The sequence below is a fragment of the Haliotis cracherodii genome, unplaced genomic scaffold, assembly GCF_022045235.1.
Source record: "Haliotis cracherodii isolate W230 unplaced genomic scaffold, xgHalCrac1.p SCAF_42, whole genome shotgun sequence".
NCBI classification, from domain to species: Eukaryota; Metazoa; Mollusca; class Gastropoda; order Lepetellida; family Haliotidae; genus Haliotis; species Haliotis cracherodii.
In genome coordinates, this window is record NW_027266300.1 from 212,427 (window position 1) to 239,612 (window position 27,186).

The window sequence follows — 27,186 nt, forward strand, 5'->3', positions numbered from 1 at the left end:
GCTGCTTCAGAAGTTCGGGCAACCAAACATTGACTTGTTTGCTACTTGCCTAGACCACCAACTCATTACATTTGTCTCCCCATTACCAGATCCGCAGACTTGGGCGGTGGACACGTTCAGCATCCCTTGTGAAGGGCTAAAAGCGTACGCTTTTCCGCCACAAGTTTTACTTCCCAAGGTGATACAGGGGATCAATGAGACAAGGTATCTTGCTCTCACTTTGGTCAAGTCCTGGTGGCTGGCGAGAGGATAGTTTGTCAAGCTCAGAAGGATCTAGTAGAAGACGATCCACTACCCCTCCCACAGTAGTCCAACCTACTCATCCACCCTCACAGCAAATTGCCTCACCCACAGTCAGACAGTTTGCGTCTGCATGCATGGTTCGTCTTTAAAGGTGTTTAAGTGCAAAGGGCTATTCGGCACGGGCAGCAAAGCTATAGGTTCAGTTCATCGTTTCTCTCCCAGAGGACTAAACGATAAGGATCATTTGAGACTTTTTGAGACATGTACTTCGTGGTTTGGGAGGACCCCCTTCGAGCCCCTCTACGCATCCTCATTTTATGACCTCACTAAGGAAACAATCATTTCTCTTGGCATAAGCTATGGCGGCACGGGTGAGCGAACTACATCCGATCGACACCATCCGGGTCCGCTTTGAGCATGGGACGCATGGAGCGGTACATCTCGGGTCATGCTGGGATTTTATTGTTAAAATCAACTATCAGGCCAACTCGACCGTTCCTTCACCATCCCACCAATATCGACTATTGTGGGAGCTGTAGATGAAGATGAATTTCTCCTGGGCTTGGTGCGAACAGTTCCAGTTTTCATCCGCCACTCCAAGACTAGGCGTTGTTCCAGGACGTGGTTATTTATACCTGTGTATACTACGTCCACGACCACCAAAGTTAGTTGCAATACCATACCCGTATGGTTACGCCCAGTCATCCTTCAGGCTTATGAGATCGCCAAACGGAATCCGCCGAGAACGAATTACCCTCATGATTTCAGGGTGTTAGCCTTTACCATGGCTCTACACTGCAATTGATCTATTAGAACAATCACGGAAATATGTTTCTGGAGGTTCCCGTCGCAAGACTTGCCTCCCCACTTTGGCTTCAGAAACCTCAAAAGTGTGTTTTTCTAGGAGACAGGCAGTGATTTGAAGAAGGTGACTTTAGGTGTCATCAAGGTCACAGGACAGTGGCGGTGGTCAGTAAAAGGGACTTCAGAACAACAACTTTATTTCTTCACCCAGGACCATCGCTGTTGTGCTGTCCTTCTAGTCGTCGTAAGGTAAGCAGTGAATGCATTAAGTATTGGAGAAAACACTTTCCCTCGGTTTTGGTAGACAGAGCATGCCCTGGGTAGAGGGAAAAACCAAGGGGGCGAAGCCCCCGCGGTTTTTCCCGACCCCCAGGGCATGCTCTGTCTACCAAAACCGAGGGAAAGTGTTTTCCATGCTTATAAACCGAAAAAAATAAACTTAAAACAACATTTATCAACAGTTTTATGTTTCGAACATACTTTCCATGAACCTTAGGAAACGCGGGTAAAATATCTGTTGCTGGCGTATGGATCTTGAAAAGGACATTCTAAAAACCAATGAGGCTTATCAACACCTCTGTAGCCTCGTGGTACACTCACTGGGCTACAGATATGAAGGTTGCGAGTTTGATCCTCGGTAATATAAAGAAAACATTTGTCATTTGATTTTACATTTCATTACATGTTACAATCTGAACTGAAGTTATATTAATAAAATACCCAGGACATTATATAATATCCCTGAACTGAAGTTATATTAATAAAATACCCAGGACATTATATAATATCCCTGGGATATTATATAATGTCCTGGGTATTTTATTAATATAACTTCAGTTCAGATTGTAACCCGACTGGAAAGTAAAACCTCACAATAGGTCTTAATGCCTATAGAAAGAAGTCTCTTACTTAATAGCGATCCCAATGAATAGGTTTATAAGGAGTAATGAAGGATAAGTATAGAAATGTTAAATTATAATTAGATTTCACTACCATTCAATGGAAAGATCAATGTAGTTGTGCATTGTAAAGTGATCTGGTGTCATTATGAAGCTGACTTCAGGCACATCTAGTCGACCTAGTTGTGTTGTGGTACCTTTTGTCATTTCCCCTACGTACTCAATGAAGACCTAACGCACTTAACATTGGAATACACTGTGTGATACATGTCACATTTATTTGCATGTAATCAAAGACATTAATAAATTCATTCATACTCAGTTGTATATACATGGTCAACAATGTGCTATGAAATTTACAATTTTGTCTGCAACACGGGAAGTAAGTAAATCCTAACATGAACAAACAATATATTGTTTATACTATACACATGTACATCAAGTAACTGTAAGACACAAGTGTGAGCCCGTGCATGCGCAATGAGCAAGAGAGAGCAATTCAAAATAGTACCACCCCTTGCACAGTTTCTACCTTATTCATTCTTCAAACCAGAGAAATATTATTTTCGTTTTTGTCATTTCCATGAAAATCATCATCTTCCCGAAGCAAGAGAGTTAACTGACTATAAAAATCCAGTTTCCACCCTTGCTGAAGACAATCTGATCGATAATCAAGATCTATATTGTGATAAAACAGGTCTTACATCGCGAAGTGCATCAAATCAAGCGAGCACCTTGAAAACACGACAAGGTTTGGAAAATATCTGCTGACGAGTTGGCGGTGCACATGCTTTGCAAATCCTGCAATCGACCAAAATCTGCACGACAGTTTACGAACCGGATTTCGATTTCGTTGTGCGATTTTGATTGGACTATACATAGACTCATAGACAAAATGTAACTCCATTATACCAGCCTAGTTCGGCAAGGGTGGAAACTGGACTTTTAAAGTCATTTAACTCTCTTGCCTCGGGAAGATGGGAAATCAATGTCATTTTAGGCTGAGTTAATCTTTTTAGATTTTCTGTAATTTCATTCTGTTTATCATTCTGCATACAGATTGAATGAGATGCCTTTTCTTGGTGACAGGTGTAGACTATATCCTTCATGTTTCTACAGCGTACTGTAAGAATGACTCATACATCCATGCCTGGCTGCGGGGAGTGGAGGAGGCGACTGTCGGGAAGAGAGAAGAGCAGCACAGCCACAACAGCGAGTCAAGCATCGAACTGCTCCGGGATACCCAGGTGGAACACACAGGTAGGTAACCCATTGCTCCGGGATACCCAGGTGGAACACACAGGTACGTATCCCATTGCTCCGGGATACCCAGGTGGAACACACAGGTACGTATCCCACTGCTCCGGTGGAACACACAGGTAGGTATCTGATTGCTCCAGGATACCCAGGTGGAACAAACAGGTAGGTATCCCACTGCTCCAGGATACCAAGGTGGAACACACAGGTAGGTATCCCACTGCTCCAGGATACCCAGGTGGAACACACAGGTACGTATCCCATTGCTCCTGTGGAACACACAGGTAGGTATCTGATTGCTCCAGGATACCCAGGTGGAACACACAGGTAGGTATCCCATTGCTCCAGGCTACCCAGGTGGAACACACAGGTAGGTATCCCACTGCTCCGGTGGAACACACAGGTAGGTATCTGATTGCTCCAGGATACCCAGGTGGAACACACAGGTAGGTATCCCACTGCTCCAGGATACCCAGGTGGAACACACAGGTACGTATCCCATTGCTCCGGTGGAACACACAGGTAGGTATCTGATTGCTCCAGGATACCCAGGTGGAACACACAGGTAGGTATCCCATTGCTCCAGGCTACCCAGGTGGAACACACAGGTAGGTATCCCACTGCTCCGGTGGAACACACAGGTAGGTATCCCATTGCTCCAGGATACCCAGGTGGAACACACAGGTAGGTATCCCATTGCTCCGGGATACCCAGGTGGAACACACTGGTAGGTATCCCATTGCTCCGGGATACCCAGGTGGAACACGCAGGTACGTATCCCATTGCTCCAGGATACCCAGGTGGAACACACAGGTACGTATCCCACTGCTCCAGGATACCCAGGTGGAACACACAGGTACGTATCCCATTGCTCCGGGATACCCAGGTGGAACACACAGGTACGTATCCCACTGCTCCGGTGGAACACACAGGTAGGTATCCCATTGCTCCAGGATACCCAGGTGGAACACACAGGTACGTATCCCATTGCTCCAGGATACCCAGGTGGAACACACAGGTACGTATCCCATTGCTCCAGGATACCCAGGTGGAACACACTGGTAGGTATCCCACTGCTCCGGTGAAACACACAGGTGGGTATCCCATTGCTCCCAGGTGGAACACACAGGTAGGTATCCCATTGCTCCGGGATACCCAGGTGGAACACACTGGTAGGTATCCCACTGCTCCGGTGAAACACACAGGTGGGTATCCCATTGCTCCCTGGTGGAACACACAGGTAGGTATCCCATTGCTCCGGGATACCCAGGTGGAACACACAGGTACGTATCCCACTGCTCCGGTGGAACACACAGGTAGGTATCCCATTGCTCCGGGATACCCAGGTGGAACACACAGGTACGTATCCCACTGCTCCCTGGTGGAACACACAGGTAGGTATCCCCTTGCTCCAGGATACCCAGGTGGAACACACAGGTAGGTATCCCATTGCTCCAGGATACCCAGGTGGAACACACAGGTATCCCATTGCTCCAGGATACCCAGGTGGAACACACTGGTAGGTATCCCATTGCTCCGGTGGAACACACAGGTAGGTATCCCATTGCTCCCTGGTGGAACACACAGGTAGGTATCCCACTGCTCTGGCACATAGAGCAATAAATTCTTATGTAGCCCACAGGGCTTGCTGCTTTCAAAAGTTAATGGCCCATCTCCAAACTAACTGGCCTAAAACTAAACGTCACACACCTTTAACGTCTTTTCCTGCATTCTGAGATAAAATCTTGGCTTCTATTTGCCTCAGTTTGTGGCAATTTATGAGCAAATAAAGATGTTGTTGTCATAACATTACAGAATAGGCAGCCAGTTGTGTCATTCTACCAAGATGATCTTTGAGTTAACCATTCACACAACCTCATGCCATCTAAATATTTTCTCATCACAATTACATGATTCACGAGCAGACTAGCCAGACGGGCCATTGACTTTCTGTTTCAGTAAGCCTTTCGTAATTTTAGCTCACCACGGGCCAACGGGCCAGCAGTTAAATAGACCACTGTGCCCCTATTCAGTAATGTATGTAGACTAGACATGTAGATGTGCCCAGACTGTGGATTTTCGCATGCCTTTAGAGAAGTACGTAGACAAGATGGTTCCTAGACTGTGGAGGGTCACTTGATCTTGGAGAAGTACGTGGACTAGATATAGGCCCAGACTGTGGAGGGTCACCTCCTCTTGGAGAAGCACGTTGACTAGATATGGGCCCAGACTGTGGAGGGTCACCTCCTCTTGGGGAAGTAAGTGGACTATATATAGGCTCAGACTGGAGGGTCACCTCCTCTTGGAGAAGTACATGACTAGATATAGGCCCAGACTGTGGAGGGTCACCTCCTCTTGGAGAAGTACGTGGACTAGATATAGGCCCAGACTGTGGAGGGTCACCTCCTCTTAGAGAAGTACGTTGACTAGATATAGGCCCAGACTGTGGAGGGTCACCTCCTCTTGGAGAAGTACGTGGACTAGATATAGGCCCAGACTGTGGAGGGTCACCTCCTCTTGGAGAAGTACGTTGACTAGATATAGGCCCAGACTGTGGAGGGTCACCTCCTCTTGGAGAAGTACGTGGACTAGATATAGGCCCAGACTGTGGAGGGTCACCTCCTCTTGGAGAAGTACATCCACTAGATATAGGCCCAGACTGTGGAGGGTCACCTCCTCTTGGAGATGTATGTTGACTAGATATAGGCCCAGACTGTGGAGGGTCACCTCCTCTTGGAGATGTATGTTGACTAGATATAGGCCCAGACTGTGGAGGGTCACCTCCTCTTGGAGAAGTACGTTGACTAGATATAGGCCCAGACTGTGGAGGGTCACCTCCTCTTGGAGAAGTATGTTGACTAGATATAGGCCCAGACTGTGGAGGGTCACCTCCTCTTGGAGAAGTACATCCACTAGATATAGGCCCAGACTGTGGAGGGTCACCTCCTCTTGGAGATGTATGTTGACTAGATATAGGCCCAGACTGTGGAGGGTCACCTCCTCTTGGAGATGTATGTTGACTAGATATAGGCCCAGACTGCGGAGGGTCACCTCCTCTTGGAGAAGTACGTTGACTAGATATAGGCCCAGACTGTGGAGGGTCACCTCCTCTTGGAGAAGTATGTTGACTAGATATAGGCCCAGACTGTGGAGGGTCACCTCCTCTTGGAGAAGTATGTTGACTAGATATAGGCCCAGACTGTGGAGCGACATCCCCCTTTTCCTGGATCAGGTGTTCAGTGTGATTGGGCTGTTTCAAGATGTATGTCTTTGACTATTTGACTTGAGTTCTAAGTGTATCCTCCAGATGTGTACTGGGACGTGTTGCAGGTCTGGCCAGGAGAAACTCTGCAGCCAGTCTGTTGAAGGAGATGATGAATGCCTTTAAATCCTCCTCCATGGAGAAAAGCTCTGAGCTGTCAGTTGTCAAGGAGCTGCCATCACTATCCAAACATCCATCAGCAGCTGAGAAGACCAAAGCAGGTAACAGTCCTACGATATTAGATGCAGCCTCTCCCTTACAGGTCGCCGTGCTGTTTCAGGGAAGGTTATTGATTCTCAGTGACTTACACTGGAAGTGCTGAGCATGTTCCTGTAATTGCAAGGCTGGTTCTCTATACCCATGAAGTAGTCACAGCTATAACGCAAAGTTGGGATTTGTTAACACAACAATTCTTTATAGCAGACATGCTGACATGCCACAGGCTGACAGTACACATCTTTGTGGATAGAAGATCAGCAGAAGTCATTTTCAATTGTTTGTCATTTATGTTATCAAGTATCAACGTCTTTGCATGACATATATAAGCTGTTAAGGACTTCAATACATTGCTATTTACCACTCTTGTGTTGATATTTGTGGTACAATGTTTAGTGGCCGGCAAGGACACGAAAGACAAAAGGCAGACGCTAAAGAAGTCGAGGATACCAACTCCTGTCAGAAGACTGAGCCACTGCACTTCTCGATCTGTGGAAGAATCTGGTAGGAATAATCTTACACCATGGTGATCCCCAGGAATATAGTAGGGATTGTGATCCCCAGGAATATAGTAGGGATTGTGATCCCCAGGAATATAGGGGGCATTGGGATCCCCAGGAATATAGGGGGCATTGTGATCCCCAGGAACATAGGGGGCATTGTGATCCCCAGGAATACAGTAGGCATTGTGATCCCCAGGAATACAGTAGGCATTGTGATCCCCAGGAACATAGGGGGCATTGTGATCCCCAGGAACATAGTAGGCATTGTGATACCCAGGAACATAGGGGGCATTGTGATCCCCAGCAACATAGTAGGCATTGTGATCCCCAGGAACATAGTAGGCATTGTGATCCCAAGGAACATAGGGGGCATTGTGATCCCCAGGAACATAGTAGGCATTGTGATCCCCAGGAACATAGGGGGCATTGTTATCCCTAGGAACATTGGAGGCATTGTGATCCCCAGGAACATAGTAGAAATTGTGATTCCCAGGAACACAGTAGGCACCCTGATCCCCAGGAACATAGAAGGCGGGGGACACCAGAAATAGGCTTGACACATTGTACCCATGTCGGGAATCGAACCCGGGTCTTCAGCGTGACGAGCGAACGCTTTAACCACTAGGCTACCCGACCGCCCCTAAGATGATCAGAACTCCCATACTTTAACATAGACTTATTGTGGGTGGCTGTCAATTTTACACCAGGAATAAAGCAGGCATTGTGGGCAGCTGTCAATCTTACACCAGGAATAAAACAGGCATTGTGGGTAGCTGTCACTCTTACACCAGGAATAAAGCAGGGATTGTGGGTAGCTGTCACTCTTACACCAGGAATAAAGCAGGCATTGTGGGTAGCTGTCAATCTTACACCAGGAATAAAGCAGGCATTGTGGGTAGCTGTCCATCTTACACCAGGAATAAAGCAGGCATTGTGGGTAGCTGTCACTCTTACACCAGGAATAAAGCAGGCATTGTCGGTAGCTGTCCATCTTACACCAGGAATAAAGCAGGCATTGTGGGTAGCTGCCAATCTTACACCAGGAATAAAGCAGGCATTGTGGGTAGCTGTCAATCTTACACCAGGACATTGTGGGTAGCTGTCAATCTTACACCAGGAATACAGTGGACATTGTGGGTAGCTCCCAATCTTACACCAGGAATAAAGCAGGCGTTGTGGGTAGCTGCCAATCTTACACCAGGAATAAAGCAGGCATTGTGGGTAGCTGTCACTCTTACACCAGGAATAAAGCAGGCATTTTGGGTAGCTGTCAATCTTACACCAGGAATAAAGCAGGCATTGTGGGTAGCTGTCAATCTTACACCAGGACATTGTGGGTAGCTGTCAATCTTACACCAGGACATAGTGGGTAGCTGTCAATCTTACACCAGGAATAAGGCAGGCATTGTGGGTAGCTGTCACTCTTACACCAGGAATAAAGCAGGCATTGTGGGGAGCTGTCAATCTTACACCAGGAATAAAGCAGGCATTGTGGATAGCTGTCACTCTTACACCAGGTATAAAGCAGGCATTGTGGGTAGCTGTCAATCTTACACCAGGAATAAGGCAGGCATTGTGGGTAGCTGTCACTCTTACACCAGGAATAAAGCAGGCATTGTGGGTAGCTGTCACTCTTACACCAGGAATAAAGCAGGCATTGTGGATAGCTGTCAATCTTACACCAGGACATTGTGGGTAGCTGTCAATCTTACACCAGGACATTGTGGGTAGCTGTCAATCTTACACCAGGACATAGTGGGTAGCTGTCAATCTTACACCAGGACATTGTGGGTAGCTGTCAATCTTACACCAGGACATTGTGGGTAGCTGTCAATCTTACACCAGGTCGTTGTGGGTAGCTGTCAATTTTACACCAGGAATAAAGCAGGCATTGTGGGTAGCTGTCACTCTTACACCAGGAATAAAGCAGGCATTGTGGGTAGCTGTCAATCTTACACCAGGAATAAAGCAGGCATTGTGGGTAGCTGTCACTCTTACACTAGGAATAAAGCAGGCATTGTGGGCAGCTGTCAATCTTACACCAGGAATAAAGCAGTCATTGTGGGGAGCTGTCACTCTTACACCAGGAATAAAGCAGGCATTGTGGGTAGCTGTCAATCTTACACCAGGAATAAAGCAGGCATTGTGGGTAGCTGTCACTCTTACACCAGCAATAAAGCAGGCATTGTGGGTAGCTGTCAATCTTACACCAGGAATAAAGCAGGCATTGTGGGTAGCTGTCAATCTTACACCAGGAATAAAGCAGGCATTGTGGGAAGCTGTCACTCTTACACCAGGAATAAAGCAGGCATTGTGGGTGACTGTCAATCTTACACCAGGACATTATGGGTAGTACATCATCTGAAGTACATCTGAAGGTGGTGTTGAGAATCTAGGATAGTATCAGTCTACAGTACTTCATGCTTTACTGTCGCCAGGGAGGAGCTCTTATCAAGACATACTGTTTTTTATGATTGAGGGTGTGGTTGATCACGGTGGTCAAAAGTATTTGCTTTTTAACAGTGTTTCAGCCTGCTTATTCTACTCCTACTGTGACAAGAACCGGGGAGAGACTTTTTTCAGCTAAAACCGATGGAGAGAGTAGTCACACCTACACCTACAGATGGACCATGGGATCCCTTACAACACAAGGTATCGATAGTTAATTTTTGTATATTATCCTGCATTAGTACCTTCATGCTCTACTGCTAGTTTTCAGACCTTGGAGATGGAGCTGTGAGAGGTCTGGCAACAGAAGTTGTGTGGCTTCCTTCCTCCCACAGTGACCACGTGACTGTAAGAGGCGTGGTCATACACAATCACCTCACTGCCAGTCATTGACCTACCGGTATATGGATGTCTGAGAACTAAGCTCCCCAGTTTGAAGAAGCAGATAGCATCCTCTGCCTTTCCTTTTCTTTATCCTATGATAATCAATATGTTCTCAATTATGTAGGTTTTTTGTTGTTGCCTGTTCAAACCAGTATGTAACCAAATAAACATTTGTGTACCATCAACCTGGGGAAGGGCCTCCCTACATAAACAAGCATACAAACTCCTATTGCCACCATGACCATAACATGAGAGGCACAGTAAAGCAGTGCACATGTAAAGGGAAGTAACTGCATGCCATATTGGATCGCATTGTTTTAGTATTAGTATTAGGATTTTTTAAAATGGAAATAAATACAAAACATGGTGGACTTTATGATGATGCGCATGATGCCAGCCATATCCACAGACACCACCACAGACACCACCACAGACACCACCACAGCCACCACCACAGACACCACCACAGTCACCACCACAGTCACCACCACAGTCACCACCACAGACACCACCACAGACACCACCACCACCACAGACACCACCACAGACACCACCACCACCACAGACACCACCACAGTCACCACCACAGTCACCACCACAGACACCACCACAGACACCACCACAGATACCACCACAGATACCACCACAGACACCACCACAGACACCACCACAGACACCACCAGACACCACAGACACCACCACAGACACCACCACCACCACCACAGTCACCACCACAGACACCACCACAGACACCACCACAGACACCACCAGACACCACAGACACCACCACAGACACCACCACAGACACCACCACAGACACCACCACAGTCACCACCACAGACACCACCACAGACACCACCACAGTCACCACCACAGACACCACCACAACCACCACAGATACCACCACAGACACCACCACCACCACAGACACCACCACAGACACCACCACAGACACCACCACAGACACCACCACAGACACCACCACAGACACCACCACAGTCACCACCACAGACACCACCACAGACACCACCACAGACACCACCACCACCACAGACACCACCACAGACACCACCACAGACACCACCAGACACCACAGACACCACCACAGACACCACCACAGACACCACCACAGACACCACCACCACAGATACCACCACAGACACCACCACCACAGACACCACCACATACACCACCACAGACACCACCACAGACACCACCAGACACCAGAGACACCACCACAGTCACCACCACAGACACCACCACATTCACCACCACAGACCACCACAGACACCACCACAGTCACCACCACAGACACCACCACAGACACCACCACAGACACCACCACAGACACCACCACCACCACAGACACCACCACAGTCACCACCACAGATACCACCACAGACACCACCACAGACACCACCACAGACACCACCACAGACACCACCACAGTCCTCTAGAACCTCTCCAATCTTCAATCTAACCAAAAAGATGTTTTTTCTCTTAGCGTTAGCTACAGCGACTGGATTTAGTGAGTTACATGCCCTTGACTACTCCTGAGTATGGTTCGAGTGGGGCTGTGCAAGGATATCATCGGTAAAAATCTACTACCAGCCGGACAGATCCGACGAGGATGAACTTCTTTTGTAACAAGTTTGAGCCTTGAGGGTTTTCCTCCGTCGATTCAAGACACAATGTGGATCTGGAAAATGACTATTTATTCCCGTCTCGCCTACATCCAAGATGGAAGTTAGTCGTAACACTATCTCACTATGGCTGCGTTTCATTATACTGCCTTCATATAAATCAGCGGGATGAACCCGCCTAGAATCAACAACCCCCATGAGATTCGAGCAGTCCCTTCGACCCTGGCTCTCCACCGCAATGGCTCCATTCAGTCTATCATGGAGGGTTGTGTTTGGCACTCGGATACTGTCATTATCTCCGAGACGTGGCTCTTGAAGAATTGCGAGGTTTTCATAGTATCGGTCCACTGGTGGTAGCGAAACAGTCCACTCACTGACCACAGATGATTTTGATTCCGGCAGCTTAGAAGTGACCCTGCGACCTCCCTGATAATAATGACCCCAGACTAGGGGGTTTTGGTTTCCGCTTATTCCAGCTGACGCCCCTTCTAATTTTCCTGTTTTTCCATGACTGGATTTCACACCTCCTACTTTTCTTTGTTGTGTTATTCTATCGGACAGGAAGGCCTATGATTTCTGCTTTTCCTTCTCAGGCTGATATCTGGTAACCCAGGCTGGTTGAAGGGTTTGTCCTAATGTCCATCTAAAAGAAATGCCCCCCTTAGTTCCCTCTGGGTAACCCAGGCTGGTTGAAGGGTTTGTCCTAATGTCCATCTGAAAGGAATGCCCCCCTTAGTTCCCTCTGGGTAACCCAGGCTGGTTGAAGGGTTTGTTTTATGTCCATCTGAAAGGAATGCCCCCCTTAGTTCCCTCTGGGTAACCCAGGCTGGTTGAAGGGTTTGTCCTAATGTCCATCTGAACGGAATGCCCCCCTTAGTTCCCTCTGGGTAACCCAGGCTGGTTGAAGGGTTTGTCCTAATGTCCATCTGAAAGGAATGCCCCCCTTTGTTCCCTCTGGGTAACCCAGGCTGGTTGAAGGGTTTGTCCTAATGTCCATCTGAAAGGAATGCCCCCCTTAGTTCCCTCTGGGTAACCCAGGCTGGTTGAAGGGTTTGTCCTAATGTCCATCTGAACGGAATGCCCCCCTTAGTTCCCTCTGGGTAACCCAGGCTGGTTGAAGGGTTTGTCCTAATGTCCATCTGAAAGGAATGCCCCCCTTAGTTCCCTCTGATAAAGATGCAATAAGGTAGTAATGCAGGATAAGATAAAGAAATTAGTAAAATCTAAATATTTTTTACATTTGGGTACTTATCCTGCAATACTACGTCTAAAGTGACCTCCCATTGCGAAGTCCTTTCAGATGGTCCATTACTAGCAGTGATGTGATTGTGTGTGACCCTGCCACATCTGTTCTTGTGGTCGCTGTGGGGAGAAGGAAGCCACACAACTAGTGGCTACACCAACTTCTGTAGCCTCTCACAGCTCCTGTCACCTAGGTCAGAAAAATAGCAGCAGAAGCATTTATTTAGTAATGCAGGATAAATATCCATATGTAAAAAATATTTATATTTTAGTAACACCTGACCCAGGCAGTAGACACACCAACACAAGGTGTCGCTAGAACAGATAGAACGGGGGTGACAGTGACGTTGGTTGTGTGCTGGATCCTGTTGACATAGAGAATCTCACCCTCGTGTCTTGTGATATTAAATATATCAACACAGTTGAAAAAAGGGAAAAGCTCATGAGGGTGAGATTCTATTTATCATCCAATATCAGTCTCCAGACCCATGAAGATGCCGGGGTAGAAGAGGTCTTCAGCAACCCCTGCTTGCCGTAAAAGGTGACTAACGGGATCGGGTGGTGCATGTCATCGATCCCAATTGAGTTGATATTAATCACTGGATTGTCTGGTCCGGAATCGATTATTTACAGACAGCCGTCATATAGCTGGAATATTGCTTAGTGCGATGTTAAACAACAATCCAATCCAATCCAATCCAATCCAACTACAGTCATGCCCCGCTTATACGGACTTCAGATATCTGGAAACCTCGGTTCCCGGACGATTTTCATTCAAAACGAAATAATTACTATATAAATTTACCCGTATATCCGGAAATTCAGTTTCCGGAACCGGACAGTCATTTTCATACACAAAACACTGAAATGCACACAAAATTGTCTCACTTATCCGGACAATACACTTCCGCTGTTGGTAATCCTTTGATTCGTGAGAAGTCAATTAACCAAGTGACACTGAGTTATGTTTGAGACGAGCTTGTTTATTGTACATGTAATCCCCTTCGATACATATGGCGTCTGTGGAGGTCAAAGGTCAAAGTTGTGTAAGTATGGCACTGAATTTGGACATACCATAGGAAAATCGACAATTGGTGACAGTTCAAACTTCCATGACAGACTTTGTCATCTGTCATGAGTTGCATAATTGAAGGGAAGTAACTCTTCCAGTAAGAAGCTGGTTTCAGTTATACGGAAATTCGTTTATACGGACGAAATGTGAAATGACGCAGGTGTCCGTATAAACAAGGCACGACTATATTTCAGTTTGTAGACAGTAATAAGCAGTGTCTTAAGTGTAAAAAAAGTACTGCTAACAGCTTCAGTAGCAGAGCCATTAGTGATGTCATTTGATTGTAACATCATGGTAACCAATGATGTCACAATGGACTGCAAAGCAATGTGATGTATTTTGATTGCAGCGATATCTACAATGTAGATATCGCTTGATCTCACCCATGTGATATCTGCTGTAGGAGCCAGTTTTGGATGATAAAAGTGCTTTGAACCTCCACAGATGACACAGTGGCACCAGACACACACAGAAGCAGGTCCCCCACTGGATGTGTTGGCAGGCTGACTCGCAAGAGACTCAACTCTACAACCAAACCATGTGCCAAGTCCCTGGGAAAAGTAGACTTCTCTCAGAATCTGTCTCCTATACTCACAGGTTTGTCTTCCTTCAGTAATTGACTGTTGCATTCACCTCTAGGATGGTCGGTAATGTTGAGGCATCTGACATTATAAATGAGAACTGGAATACTGTTCAAAGCAGTGTTGACCCATCTCACTCACTGTCATAAATATGTTGAACAATTTTAACTTCACAGACTGCTTATTTCATGATTAACACACACATGACTGTAGACCACCGTACCAAATCAGGGACATTGTTCAGTGCAATAATCATAACCCAAGCCCTGCCCATTCTAGTATCAGCCAGTCAGGAATCAGTAGTTTGTTTGTAGGCATGACCTAATTTTCTTTTATTGAACCATAACCCCCAAAATACTGCTTGGTTAGCCTTCCATAGAATCACTTGCAGTTTATGTATTCACATACGTTCCTCCAAAGTCAAGATGTACTCAACCCTGTTCCATGCATTTCCACATATTTCTGAAGCTTGAGAAGTACCGTATTTTCTTGAGTATAGTGCGCACCCCCTTCTAGTGAATTCAGTATTTGGGCAAAAAAACATTTGAAATATTTTGTGCCAAAAAAAATTACACCGTACCCCTTCAGCTAATTCCGGTAAACAAACGTGTGATAAGAAACTTGGTCAGAACATGAAATTTGAGATAAAAAAATCACCAGACATGTTGATTTACCGTTTAAATTGTATTTTTTTGCAGGGATTAAGATCACCTTGTGTATTTTCTCGTAAAATAAGCCGGAGACCGCAATCAGCTATATGTTTTCTTGGAATCTACCGGTGTTTCGGTTAAAATTTGCCCAATGATATAACTTAAAAGGATGTTGATGCAAGGATCAAGAAAAATTGTACCTGAAACTATTTTTTTTATCAGGAATAATATATTCCAATATCATGTTATTTTAGTTGCAGCTTTTACTAAATATATGAAGTAATAATAATAACCTTAAGTGTAGCACTTTGGTGCAGCTGATCGCTATCGCTGGTTAATTTTTTTCACATGGAACAACTTGACCAGTCACCATAGAGGCTCCTGCACACATGATTGTGAGAACTACATGTTGACATAGAATCATCAAAATACAACAAATAGAACTTTTAATGAGTCAAAGTATGGTGTGTTTATGATATATGTATCCATTCTCTGTCAACTGTAGTTCGTTTCAAGGCCTCAATAGCGGTAATCCGACTATGGTTGCTGTTTATAACACGGTGAGTTGTATGATCTTTTGATCGCTTCACTCACAATTTCGCTGAAATTAGGGGCGGTCCGGTAGCCAAGTGGTTAAAGCGTTCGTTCGTCACGCCGAAATGGGTACAATGTGTGAAACCCATGTGTGAAGCCCATTTCTGGTGTTCCCCGCCGTGACATTGCTGGAATATTGCTAAAAGCGGCGTAAAACCAAACTCACTCACTCACCGAAATTAATTAAAACATTCCTATTAGTAGGAATTTTGAATAAAGTTAATGAAATATGTTACAAAGTCCAGATATACAATGAACACTTTATAACCAGACAGTGTAATTACAAGATTACATTGTGTACACCAGTACGGATTTGTTGACATGGTATTTCCGGTGTTACGTGCTCATGGCAATGTCTTTGCCTTGGGGAAGAAAACATCAAAATGATTATGGTGTGTATAATGCGCACCCCCGTTTTTACTAAGCCGTGTTTTTGAGGGGAAAAGTGTGCACTATACTCAAGAAAATACTGTACTCACTCACTCACTCACTCACTCCACAGATGGGAGGAACACAAGCGTCACAACTACTAATACAGTGACAGGCTCCCTGTCCAAGTTCATCGGACGACTCAACCATAAAAGACTAAATTCAACAACAAAAACCTGTGCCAAGTCCCTCGGCAAGATGGACTTCTCCCAAGCTCTGTCTCCAATAATCAAAGGTTCATCTCTTCGTTATAAATCCCTTCTGTAATTATATGGTGCCACTACACGGTGCCACTACACTTTGCCACTACACTGTGCCACTACACTTTGCCACTACACTGTGCCACTACACTTTGCCACTACACTGTGCCACTACACTTTGCCACTACAAGGTGCCACTTCACTGTGCCACTACACTGTGCCAGTACACTTTGCCACTACACGGTGCCACTACACGGTGCCACTACACTGTGCCACTACACTGTGCCAGTACACTGTGCCACTACACTGTGCCACTACACTTTGCCACTACACTGTGCCACTACACTTTGCCACTACACTGTGCCACTACACTTTGCCACTACACGGTGCCACTACACTTTGCCACTACACTGTGCCACTACACTTTGCCACTACACTGTGCCACTACACTTTGCCACTACACTGTGCCACTACACTTTGCCACTACAAGGTGCCACTTCACTTTGCCACTACAAGGTGCCACTTCACTGTGCCACTACACTGTGCCAGTACACTTTGCCACTACACTGTGCCACAAGACGGTGCCACTACAAGGTGCCACTACACTTTGCCACTACACTGTGCCACTACACTGTGCCTCAAGACGGTGCCACTACACTGTGCCACTACACTTTGCCACTACAAGGTGCCACTACAAGGTGCCACTACACGGTGCCACTACACTTTGCCACTACACTGTGCCACTACACGGTGTCACTACACGGTGCCACTACACGGTGCCACTACACTGTGCCACTACAATGTGCCACTACACTGTGCCACTACAAGGTGCCACTACACTGTGCCACTACACTGTGCCACTACACTTTGCCACTACACGGTGCCACTACACTTTGCCACTACACTTTGCCACTACACTGTGCCACTACACTGTGCCACTACACTGTGCCACTACAAGGTGCCACTACACGGTGCCACTACACTTTGCCACTACACTTTGCCACTACACTGTGCCACTACACTTTGCCACTACACGGTGCCACTACACTGTGCCACTACAATGTGCCACTACACTGTGCCACTACACTTTGCCACTACACTGTGCCACTACACTTTGCCACTACACGGTGCCACTACACTGTGCCACTACAATGTGCCACTACATTGTGCCACTACACTTTGCCACTACACTGTGCCACTACACTTTGCCACTACACTGTGCCACTACACTTTGCCACTACACGGTGCCACTACACTTTGCCACTACAAGGTGCCACTACAAAGGTGCCACTACACTGTGCCACTACACTTTGCCACTACACTTTGCCACTACACGGTGCCACTACACTGTGCCACTACACTTTGCCACTACACTGTGCCACTACACGGTGCCACTACACTTTGCCACTACACGGTGCCACTACACTGTGCCTCTACACTGTGCCACTACACTGTGCCACTACACTGTGCCACTACACTGTGCCTCTACACTGTGCCACTACACTGTGCCACTACACTGTGCCACTACACGGTGCCACTACACTGTGCCACTACACTGTGCCACTACACAGTGCCACTACACTGTGCCACTACACTGTGCCACTACACTGTGCCACTACACTTTGCCACTACAAGGTGCCACTACACGGTGCCACTACACTGTGCCACTACACTTTGCCACTACACTGTGCCACTACACGGTGCCACTACACTGTGCCACTACACTTTGCCGCTACACTGTGCCGCTACACTGTGCCGCTACACTGTGCCGCTACACTGTGCCACTACACTGTGCCACTACACTGTGCCACTACACTGTGCCTCTACACTGTGCCTCTACACTGTGCCACTACACTGTGCCACTACACTGTGCCTCTACACTGTGCATCTACACTGTGCCTCTACACTGTGCCTCTACACTGTGCCACTACACGGTGCCACTACAAGGTGCCACTACACGGTGCCACTACACGGTGCCACTACACGGTGCCACTACAAGGTGCCACTACACGGTGCCACTACACGGTGCCACTACACGGTGCCACTACACTGTGCCACTACACGGTGCCACTACACGGTGCCACTACACGGTGCCACTACAAAGGTGCCACTACACTTTGCCACTACACTTTGCCACTACACTGTGCCACTACACTGTGCCACTACACGGTGCCACTTACAAGCAGAATAGAAGGATACTTATGATTAAGAAAGGTTTGATCATATGCCTCATATAGAAGGATACTTATGATTAAGAAAGGTTTGATCATATACCTCATATAGAAGGATACTTATGATTAAAGAAGGTTTGATCATATGCCTCATTTAGAAGTATACTTATGATTAAGAGAGGTTTGATCATATACATCATATAAATTCAAAAGGAATTTTTCTGGGATTATATTTAGCGACAATGTGAACAGCATGCTGCAGTCCCTGCTTAAGTCAGTGTACAAACATGTTTCCACTTTCATGTATCCAGGCTTCTCGTGTTGCCATGTTCCCATGTTTCAGTAATTCCATGTTTCGACGTTCCCATGGTTTCATGTTTCCATGTTTTTCACGTTCCCATGGTTTCATATTTCCATGTTTCCGTGTTCCATGTTCCATGTTTCCACGTTCCCATGGTTTCATGTTCCTATGTTTCATGTTTGTATGTTTGTATGTTTCTATGTTTGTATATTTGTATGTTTCCGTGTTCCCAATGTTTTCATGTTCCTTGTTCCCATGTTTTTGTGTTTCCATGTTTTCCATGTTCTTGGGTTCCTGTGTTTCCATATTACATTAAGTAATACGTTACCACTGTTATACCGAGTTTGTTGTCTCCCACAACTGCTGCTATAGCGAAATCTACCACAGAGATCTCAATTACCTCATGCAGCACGTGCGTAGCCACCTAGCTGCCATGTGACACCTTTCACTCGTCTCCTTCTCTTGCGTTAGCAAGACGTGTATCCTCTGCTGAAGCGTTCCTCGAATATTCGGTGATATTTATTGTAGTTTATTCTCTAATAAACTGTGCTTTTATGGGGCGTTGCGGTAGCTACGCTTGGATATAATTTTCCCGCCAGACAGGGAATTTTTCCTGCCCTTTTTTCTCTATACTTGCGGGGTTCGCGTATGCACGTTGTGTTTTATGTTTCCCCTGTTCTTGTATGTTTGGGGGTTAACATCACTTATATCTCTATATGTTATATGTGTATGTTATATGTTCACATTGATCGTTTATTTTCTTGTGATAATGCTCGTTTGTGAATCATTGTGGTGCGTTCGTTGTAACCATGTTTTGCTCTTTGTTCATAGAAAGAAATCAAACAAAAGGCTTTCCCTACATCAACCTTGCTGCGCGGGATTAAGCCTTCCCTGGAGAAGTCCTTCGCGGCTGCCTCCCGTCGGGGTCTCCCGTTACCTCCTCTGTCGTGGAGAAAAGGGCCCTTCCCGGTGCATGACCTTGCCTTTCCCGAGGCTGGTCCTACCGCGGAAGCCCATGTTGAGCGTTTGGGTGTCCGTGCCCCACCGGCTGCCACGGTACCACAAGGTACCTTGCACCAGCTGGACACCCTCGCTCGACACTCCATGCTGGCAATGTCTCACGGAGACACATACCTGGCTGCAGCGGCCAGTCTGGTCGAAGGTTCTCCGACGGACCGAGACCAGCGCCTTTATAACTGCCTGCTCGGTTTAAATGCTTCCCTGGAGTACGTTGCCGGGGCTTCTGCCTTTATTTCCGACACGTACCATTTTCTCCGGCGCCAGTCGTATCTGGTTGCCTCAGGGTTGGACGTTGCTAATCAGGAGGTGCTCCTTTCGCAGCCTTGGTCTGCTCGGACCCTGTTTAATAACAAGATCCCTGGGGTTCTGAAAGAACAACAGGCCGCTGTGTCTGCCGAGGCCTCTCGGCACACACTGGATCTTGTGGGGTCCTTGCATAGGCACCCAGTAGGCACCTGGGTGCCGCTCCTAAGCGGAGTGCGCCCCAGGATGCTGCGGCCGGCAGGCCTAAGGCGTCTGGTTCTTCTTCCTCCGGGAAGAACCCCCGCCCTGAGGGCTCCGGTAAGGGCCATCAGCAGCCCTTTCGCGGGAAGAAGGGGTACTTGGGGAAGCCCAAGTCGTCTAAGGACAGCAAGGGCCCCTCCAGGTGACTCTCATTGGAGGGGTTCATATGCCGACAGCACCAACTTCGGTTGGCCCGTAGGCGAACCCGAGTCACTTGGCCCTGGACAGTTGCGCCTGCCGCAGCCTGTCAGGCCCCCCTCTCCTTCCCCAGTGAGAGCCAGACTCCAGACTTACTGGGAGAATTGGGAACAAGTGTTCGACGACCCGTGGGTGGTCAACACGATTCGGTACGGCTATCGGCTCGATCTCAAAGCGAATCCGCCGCTCACCGTTGCCCCGTCGGCAGGTTTCTATTCGGAAACCGATCTTCCCATCCTCGCCGATGCCAGAGGGCAGTTCGGGAGTTAGCTCTACCAGAAATAACAACGGGGCTTTACTCCAGGATATTTCTCGTTCCCAAGAAGGACAGTGCCGAACTCAGAATGATTCACAACTTGAAATCGTTCAACGGGTTCTACCTGCACAAGCCGCCCAAGTTCAGAATGTTGAGCTTGGCGGACCTGAAAGCTCTGATCATGCCGACCGACTGGCTCGCTTCGATCGACCTGAAGGATGCTTATCTGCATGTTCCGATTCACTCGGATCATCACAAGTATCTCAGGTTTGTCTTTCAAGGCAGGCACTACGAGTGGGTTGTACTCCCATTTGGTCTTTCATCTGCTCCCTGGCTGTTCACCCGGTTAACCACCCCCATAGTGGGGTTCCTCCACTGGAGGGGTGTCCGGTACTTTGCGTACCTGGACGACTCGCTAGTAGCAAATCGAATGACGGACACGCTGTCTCGGCAGCTCGATTTCGCACGTCGGCTCTTGGAGCAATTGGGGTGGATTGTCAATCTCCCCAAGAGCGAGTTAACCCCCTCTCAGAACTTGCAGTTCATCGGAGGTCGGTTCAACACGGTGACCCATCGCCTCTTTGTCCCCCTAGACCGGTGGCACAAGATTCAGGCGATGATTGCCAAAGTCTTAGCGGTGCATTAGACTGTTCACTTTTGGGAACAGCTGTTAGGGTTACTTGTGTCAGCCCAGGACTGCACCGAACGGGGTCGTCTCCAACTCCGCCCGCTGCAACGTTTTTTAATCCAGTTGTTAGCACAGGAGGTGAACACTGTCGCCCTCCCGGATTGGCTCCGACCGCATCTGGAGTGGTGGACGGTCCCTTACAATGTCTTATCAGGAGTCTCTATGCGGCCCTACCCCTACCGGGCCACGTTGAACCTGTATACAGACGCCTCTCTAGTGGGCTGGGGTGCCCATCTAGAGGGGGAGGTGAGCTCGGGGCTGTGGTGCGTTGACGACCTAGGTCTTCACATCAAACGTCTCGAGTTCAAGGCAGTGATCAACGCAGTCAATCACTGGAAGCATCGTCTCGTTGACGCCCGGCTCATGCTGGCGACCGACAATATGACGGTAGTGTCCTTTGTGAACACACTGGGGGGAACCCACAGTCACTCGCTACTCACTCACACATTCAAGTTTTACGCTCTGGTGGACAGTGTCCCGTGCCAGATACGGGCTCGTCACATCCGAGGTGTGCGGAACGTACTGGCCGACGCTCTATCAAGGCCTCGGGGATCCGAACCCCACAGAGTGGATGCTGAACCCAGTAGTGTTTCAGTGGCTGTGCGAACGTTTGGGTCGTCCGATGGTCGACCTGTTCCCAACACGGTTCAACAATCATCTCCTGTTGTTTGTATCACCAGTCCCGGACCCGAGGGCCATCGATCACGATGCTCTCGCGTTAGACTGGACGGGCTTGGACGCTTATGCTTACCCGCCGACAGCGTTGATACCACACATTCTAAGCCGGCTCCAAGGAGTTCGCTGTCGAATGTTACTGATCGCGCCCATGTGGCCGAACAGATCGTGGTACCCAGACTTGCTGACCCAGGTCACGCAGTCGCCACTTCCACTGCCTGTGAGACCTGATCTCTTGATCCACCCTCATGGCCAGCTTCATCCAAACGCAGGGCAGTTCAATCTGCACGCATGGATGTTGTCACCGAGCGTCTGAGGAGTAAAGGTTTTTCTCGTCGGGCGTCTCGGGCATACGTTAGTATGCATCGTGATTCTACCCAGAAGGTGTATAATGCACGTTGGGTTATTTTCACGAAGTGGTGTTGTAAACATCACATTCATTCGCCAGATAAGGTATCTGTGCAGGACATTGCTCGTTTCATGTCTCACTTGCGAGAGACCCGGAAACTCTCCGGGGGTTCCATTGCCAACTATGTCTTGTCCGTTGCTACAGTACGGGACGTTACTATGGGTACCAGTCTCTCCAAAGAGCCGGTGATACGGGGTATTATCAAGGGCTTCAAACAGCACAATCTTAAGAAGGGCCGCCTTCGGGCACCGGCCTGGGATCTTTCCCTAGTGTTGCAATCACTTACGGAAGCTCTGTATGAACCCTTGCATAGTGCTTCGTTCTGGCATGTGACTTGGAAAACAGCATTTCTCCTCTCCTTTGCCACGGCGGCACGTGTATCCGAAATTTATGCACTCGATGTCGCCAAGGTATGATTCAATAGGGGTGACGAAGGACAGTCCGCCTGGGCCTGCTCATGGGTTTCGTCGCCAAGAATCAGAGAATCGGGCAGACGGAGAGAGAATTCACTGTAAGATCACTCAAAGAAATCTTACATCCTGCTGATACTGAGCGGTGTGTCCGGTTAGGGCCCTTGAGTATTATCTGAAGGCTTCGAATGAACGTAGACAAGGGCGTGACCGTGACCGTCTGTTCATATCGTGTAAACCTAATCGCACGGTTGACATAACTCGCAACTCGATTGCGTTGTGGCTTCGTTCTGTCATCAATCTGGCATACCGGTCTCGGGGGTTACCGGTAGCGGGGTCAAACCGGCACGAGATCAGGGCGCTAGCGGCAACATTTGCCTTACACTCAAATATCTCTGTTCACAGAATATTACGAGGTTGTTACTGGCGTTCTGACTCGGTTTTTGCCAATCATTACCTCAGAAAGGTTTCTGATGAAGACGTGGAGGGGGTGCACCGTCTTGGGCCGCTGATCGCGGCACAAGCGGTCATCTAGGGGGTGTGTCCAGCGCAATTCCAAACTCTGCAGTCGTCAGTCCTTGCACGGTGGTCAATCTGGGTCGTCTGCAATGTTCCCACGCCATGGGTACAGGAGTGGGGGTCCTGCAAACGAGCGCACTCACACCACAGGTGAAGCGGCTTTTTGTGTGTTTTGTCCTTATTTGTATTTTGACAATTATGCATTTAATTGTCTGTCGTGTATTCCAACCTTGTGATACATGCTTACGAATACTGGAATTAGGTCACGCGCCTATTACATACTTTAAGTAGGCTTGCTCGGGGATATACAGTCTGAATGAAATTAATTTCCCTCTTTTCGACTGTTTAACCTGATCTAAGATTTAGCTCACACGGATTCTGTGTTCTCATCTGCTACGGCGATGAAATACCTATCCAGTGGGGCCGTTTGGAGTCACCAAATCGTTTTGGCAATAACGATTGAGCCTTACGGTATGCGCTTTACAGTGCTTTGGTATTCCGATAGGGTAACGCCTAGCTAGGTGCATGCGCATCGTGTGCTTCCGCCTTGGTGTTTACTTCCGCTAGTCGGAAGGAACGCTAGCAGTCAGGATTCGGGTTGTAGGTGCTCCCCACCGCCTACTGTGGTAGTCAGCCTCGGTATAACAGTGGTAACGTATTACTTAATGTAATTTGTAGAATTTTCCTATTCGGAATATTCTATAAGTAATACGTTACCACTGGGCTGCTGCCGCCCCGTCCGTCCCCTGAGCACTTGCTCTCGCAAGAGACAAGAGTGAAGGGTGTCACATGGCAGCTAGGTGGCTACGCACGTGCTGCATGAGGTAATTGAGATCTCTGTGGTAGATTTCGCTATAGCAGCAGTTGTGGGAGACAACAGCCACGGTATAACAGTGGTAACATATTACTTAAAGAATATTCTGAATAGGAAAATTCTACAAGTTTCTGTGTTTCCAAGTTCCCATGTTTCCATGTTCCCATGCTTTCGTGTTTCCCCAGCAGAGGCAGCTGAGAGGAGAAGGTCTGCAGAGGCAACCCCTGTGAAGCTTTGGAAACGTAATTCTCCAAACAAGGAAAAGTAGGTACCAAGATTCTATGGAAATAGTAGAAACTACAGTGACAGTTATCTGTCGACCCCCAAAATCAAATAAATATGTTAATAGTTACTCTTGTTTCAAAGAGATATTTGCAGAGACCAAGCTTTCCAATTTTTAAACTTATACCAGCTCACACTATGCATTCCTTCCTTCTTCTTTGGGGGCACGGGTGTCCCAGTCGTATAAGGCACCGCGATTCGCTGGGCAGAGTTGCGTCCCTTGGGCACGCCAGAAACCTATGATTGTGGGTTCGAATCCCGGTTCGCAACGATTATGTTTCTAGGTTTGTCAGCACCATACCCGTGCTCATGGGTTTGACCGAAGTGGTAAACGTCTGAGTCCAGCATCACTTTGGACTTTCCTCCCACATTAAACTGACACGCCGTGATATAACTGGAATAATGTTAAAAGCGGCGTTAAAAACCCAACTCACTACCTGGTACCTGTTTGCCAACAGGAATCGGTAAGTCACACAGCATTTAGCTTCTGAAACAGCACCAGGAGGACCAATAAAAAATGGGAGCATTCATCGTCATTCATCCCTTCACAGTGGGACCTCTGTGGATCTAAAACCAGTTCTTTTCATGGCTGAGGTCATGGTCATCAAGGACAACGTGGTTACTGGTCCTCCAACTGGCATTCTGTCTCCTTCCTGAAACCCTACTTCCAAGGTGACAATTGCTGGGTCTCAATCTCCCGACCAATCTCACTGCGTCAGCATCTTCAGTGGAGGCTGGAGATGTCGAAAATATGCGCTGGAGTCTCTTTGCGTCCATTTACCCCAACCCAACACCTCAACCCTTGGAAGCTCACTTCCATCATCTATACTGAACCAAATTAAAAACTTCACAATCCTTAAATTCTAACATTTTGACCAGTTATCATTGTGGGCCCTTATTGTGTATTTAAACAGTAATGGTCTCGTATTTTTTCTTCAGATAACACCCGTATTTGTGCAGGTGAATCGATCAAAATCATGTGCACAGCACTATAGTGGCAAGGTGGTTTTACACGTGCAACTGGTCACATGGCCATAATACCGCACGTGTTTTCAGCCATACTTGTTAGCAGTCATTAACAAATAAAAAAAACACAAGAAGACAAAAGTCTTTACGGCCATTTGTCATGCCACGCCTTTCAAATGTGCAACGTGAACGTGCCATCGGCATGTTGCAGACGGGAACGTTCGTAGCTGAAGTCGCAAGGACGATGGTTTGTAGTCGATGGACTGTTTATGATTTACAGATGCATCTACAGCAAACGGGTACCACCACTGATCGCCCTCAGCCAGATCGACCACGTGTGACGTCACATGCAGTTTGTCTTACGTCACCTCTGTAACTGATTTTTGACGGCTACATCAACCAGAAATGAACTATTTAGGGGTAGACTGAGTGCGCAAACCGTTCAAAACTGTCTGAGAACTGCTCACCTTCAAGCACGACGGCCATACTGTGGGACGATTCTGACTCAATTACACAGACGTCAACGTCAATTGTGGGCACAGCGACACTTACGATGTACGCAGAGGATTTGGAATCAAGTCATCTTCAGTGATGAATCCCGATTTAATCTTCGATTTGCTGATGTAGGGCGAGGGTGTGGAGGCGCTGTCATGAACGTTACGCCCAGTGTTGTGTACAGGAAGTTGACAGATTTCGAGGCGGAAGTGTCATGGTGTGGGGTGCTTTCTGTGGCAATGCACGTTCCAGGCTTCTTGTCATCCGTGGCAACCTCAACGCTGCTGCTTACCGCGACCAGGTACTGACACCAGAACTTCTACCTTTTATGGTAGCACATGGACCCGGTTTGATCTTCCAACATGACAATGCCAGACCCCACACAACAATTTTGACAAGGAATTTCCTTCAGAATGCTGGAGTCAACATCATGGACTGGCCGTCAAGGTCTCCTGACCTCAATCCCATCGAACACGTCTGGGATGCTCACTCTCCAGAACCAACCACAGAATTTGCAAGATCTTGGCACCATTTTGCAGCAACAATGGCGGCGTCTTCCCAATCATGTGTTCACAAGCATCACAAGGTCCATGCGGAGGCGTTGTGTGGCAGTTGTCAATGTACATGGTGGCCATAGACGCTACTAAACTTGTGTGCCATCAGATTCTCGTGCTTTGGACTTATGATTTAAACGGTTGATGTTATTACCGAATACCGTAGGTGCTTGGAACAAATTATGGTTACCACTGTTAATTAAAATCCTTCTTTGGACATTAATGATTAAAAATTACCTTCTCTGATACATTTGTCCGTTGTATATCATATATGGGATTACTAAAGCCGACCTATTCCGACCAGACCAACCATCACCAACAGAATGGAATCGCCAACCGATGATTTTTCTGTGGATTTGCCAACTTTACTTTACTTTACCCTCTTGCTTACTCCTTTCCCCCCAACTGGCCTTCTACCTCTGATCATTCAAAAGGTGGCATCCACCAACCAACTTTGACTGCTTTTAATTGCGCCCTACTGGCCAACTCAGTGTTGG

The 27,186-nt window shown here is 47.5% G+C and overlaps 2 protein-coding genes and 1 pseudogene across 2 annotated transcripts in view; all 3 read left to right on the forward strand.

Moving 5' to 3' along the window:
- LOC139441616 (uncharacterized) overlaps nt 1-27,186 on the forward strand; it is a 49,996-nt gene that overhangs the window by 11,404 nt on the left and 11,406 nt on the right. The window contains exons 5-11 of the mRNA XM_071222427.1: nt 3,066-3,206; nt 6,534-6,686; nt 7,078-7,185; nt 9,708-9,836; nt 14,418-14,570; nt 16,301-16,462; nt 24,578-24,656. Coding sequence (XP_071078528.1) covers nt 3,066-3,206; nt 6,534-6,686; nt 7,078-7,185; nt 9,708-9,836; nt 14,418-14,570; nt 16,301-16,462; nt 24,578-24,656 — 925 coding nt within the window. The remainder of the gene's footprint in view (nt 1-3,065; nt 3,207-6,533; nt 6,687-7,077; nt 7,186-9,707; nt 9,837-14,417; nt 14,571-16,300; nt 16,463-24,577; nt 24,657-27,186) is intronic.
- Nucleotides 10,380-11,473, forward strand: LOC139441619 (putative uncharacterized protein DDB_G0290521). Its single transcript, XM_071222431.1, has 4 exons — nt 10,380-10,604; nt 10,721-10,789; nt 10,980-11,027; nt 11,294-11,473. The coding sequence occupies exons 1-4, from the start codon at nt 10,380-10,382 to the stop codon at nt 11,471-11,473; spliced, it is 522 nt and encodes a 173-aa protein (XP_071078532.1).
- On the forward strand, nt 19,303-23,594 carry LOC139441620 (uncharacterized; annotated as a pseudogene).

Coding starts and splice junctions, on each gene's coding strand:
- LOC139441619 (XM_071222431.1), top strand. CDS start 10,380: ATGGTGGACTTTATGATGATGCGCATGATGCCAGCCATATCCACAGAC. Junction 10,790..10,979: donor CACCACAGACACCACCAGAC/ACCACAGACACC, acceptor ACACCACCACAG/ACACCACCACAGACACCACC. Junction 11,028..11,293: donor CACCACAGTCACCACCACAG/ACACCACCACAG, acceptor TCACCACCACAG/ACCACCACAGACACCACCAC.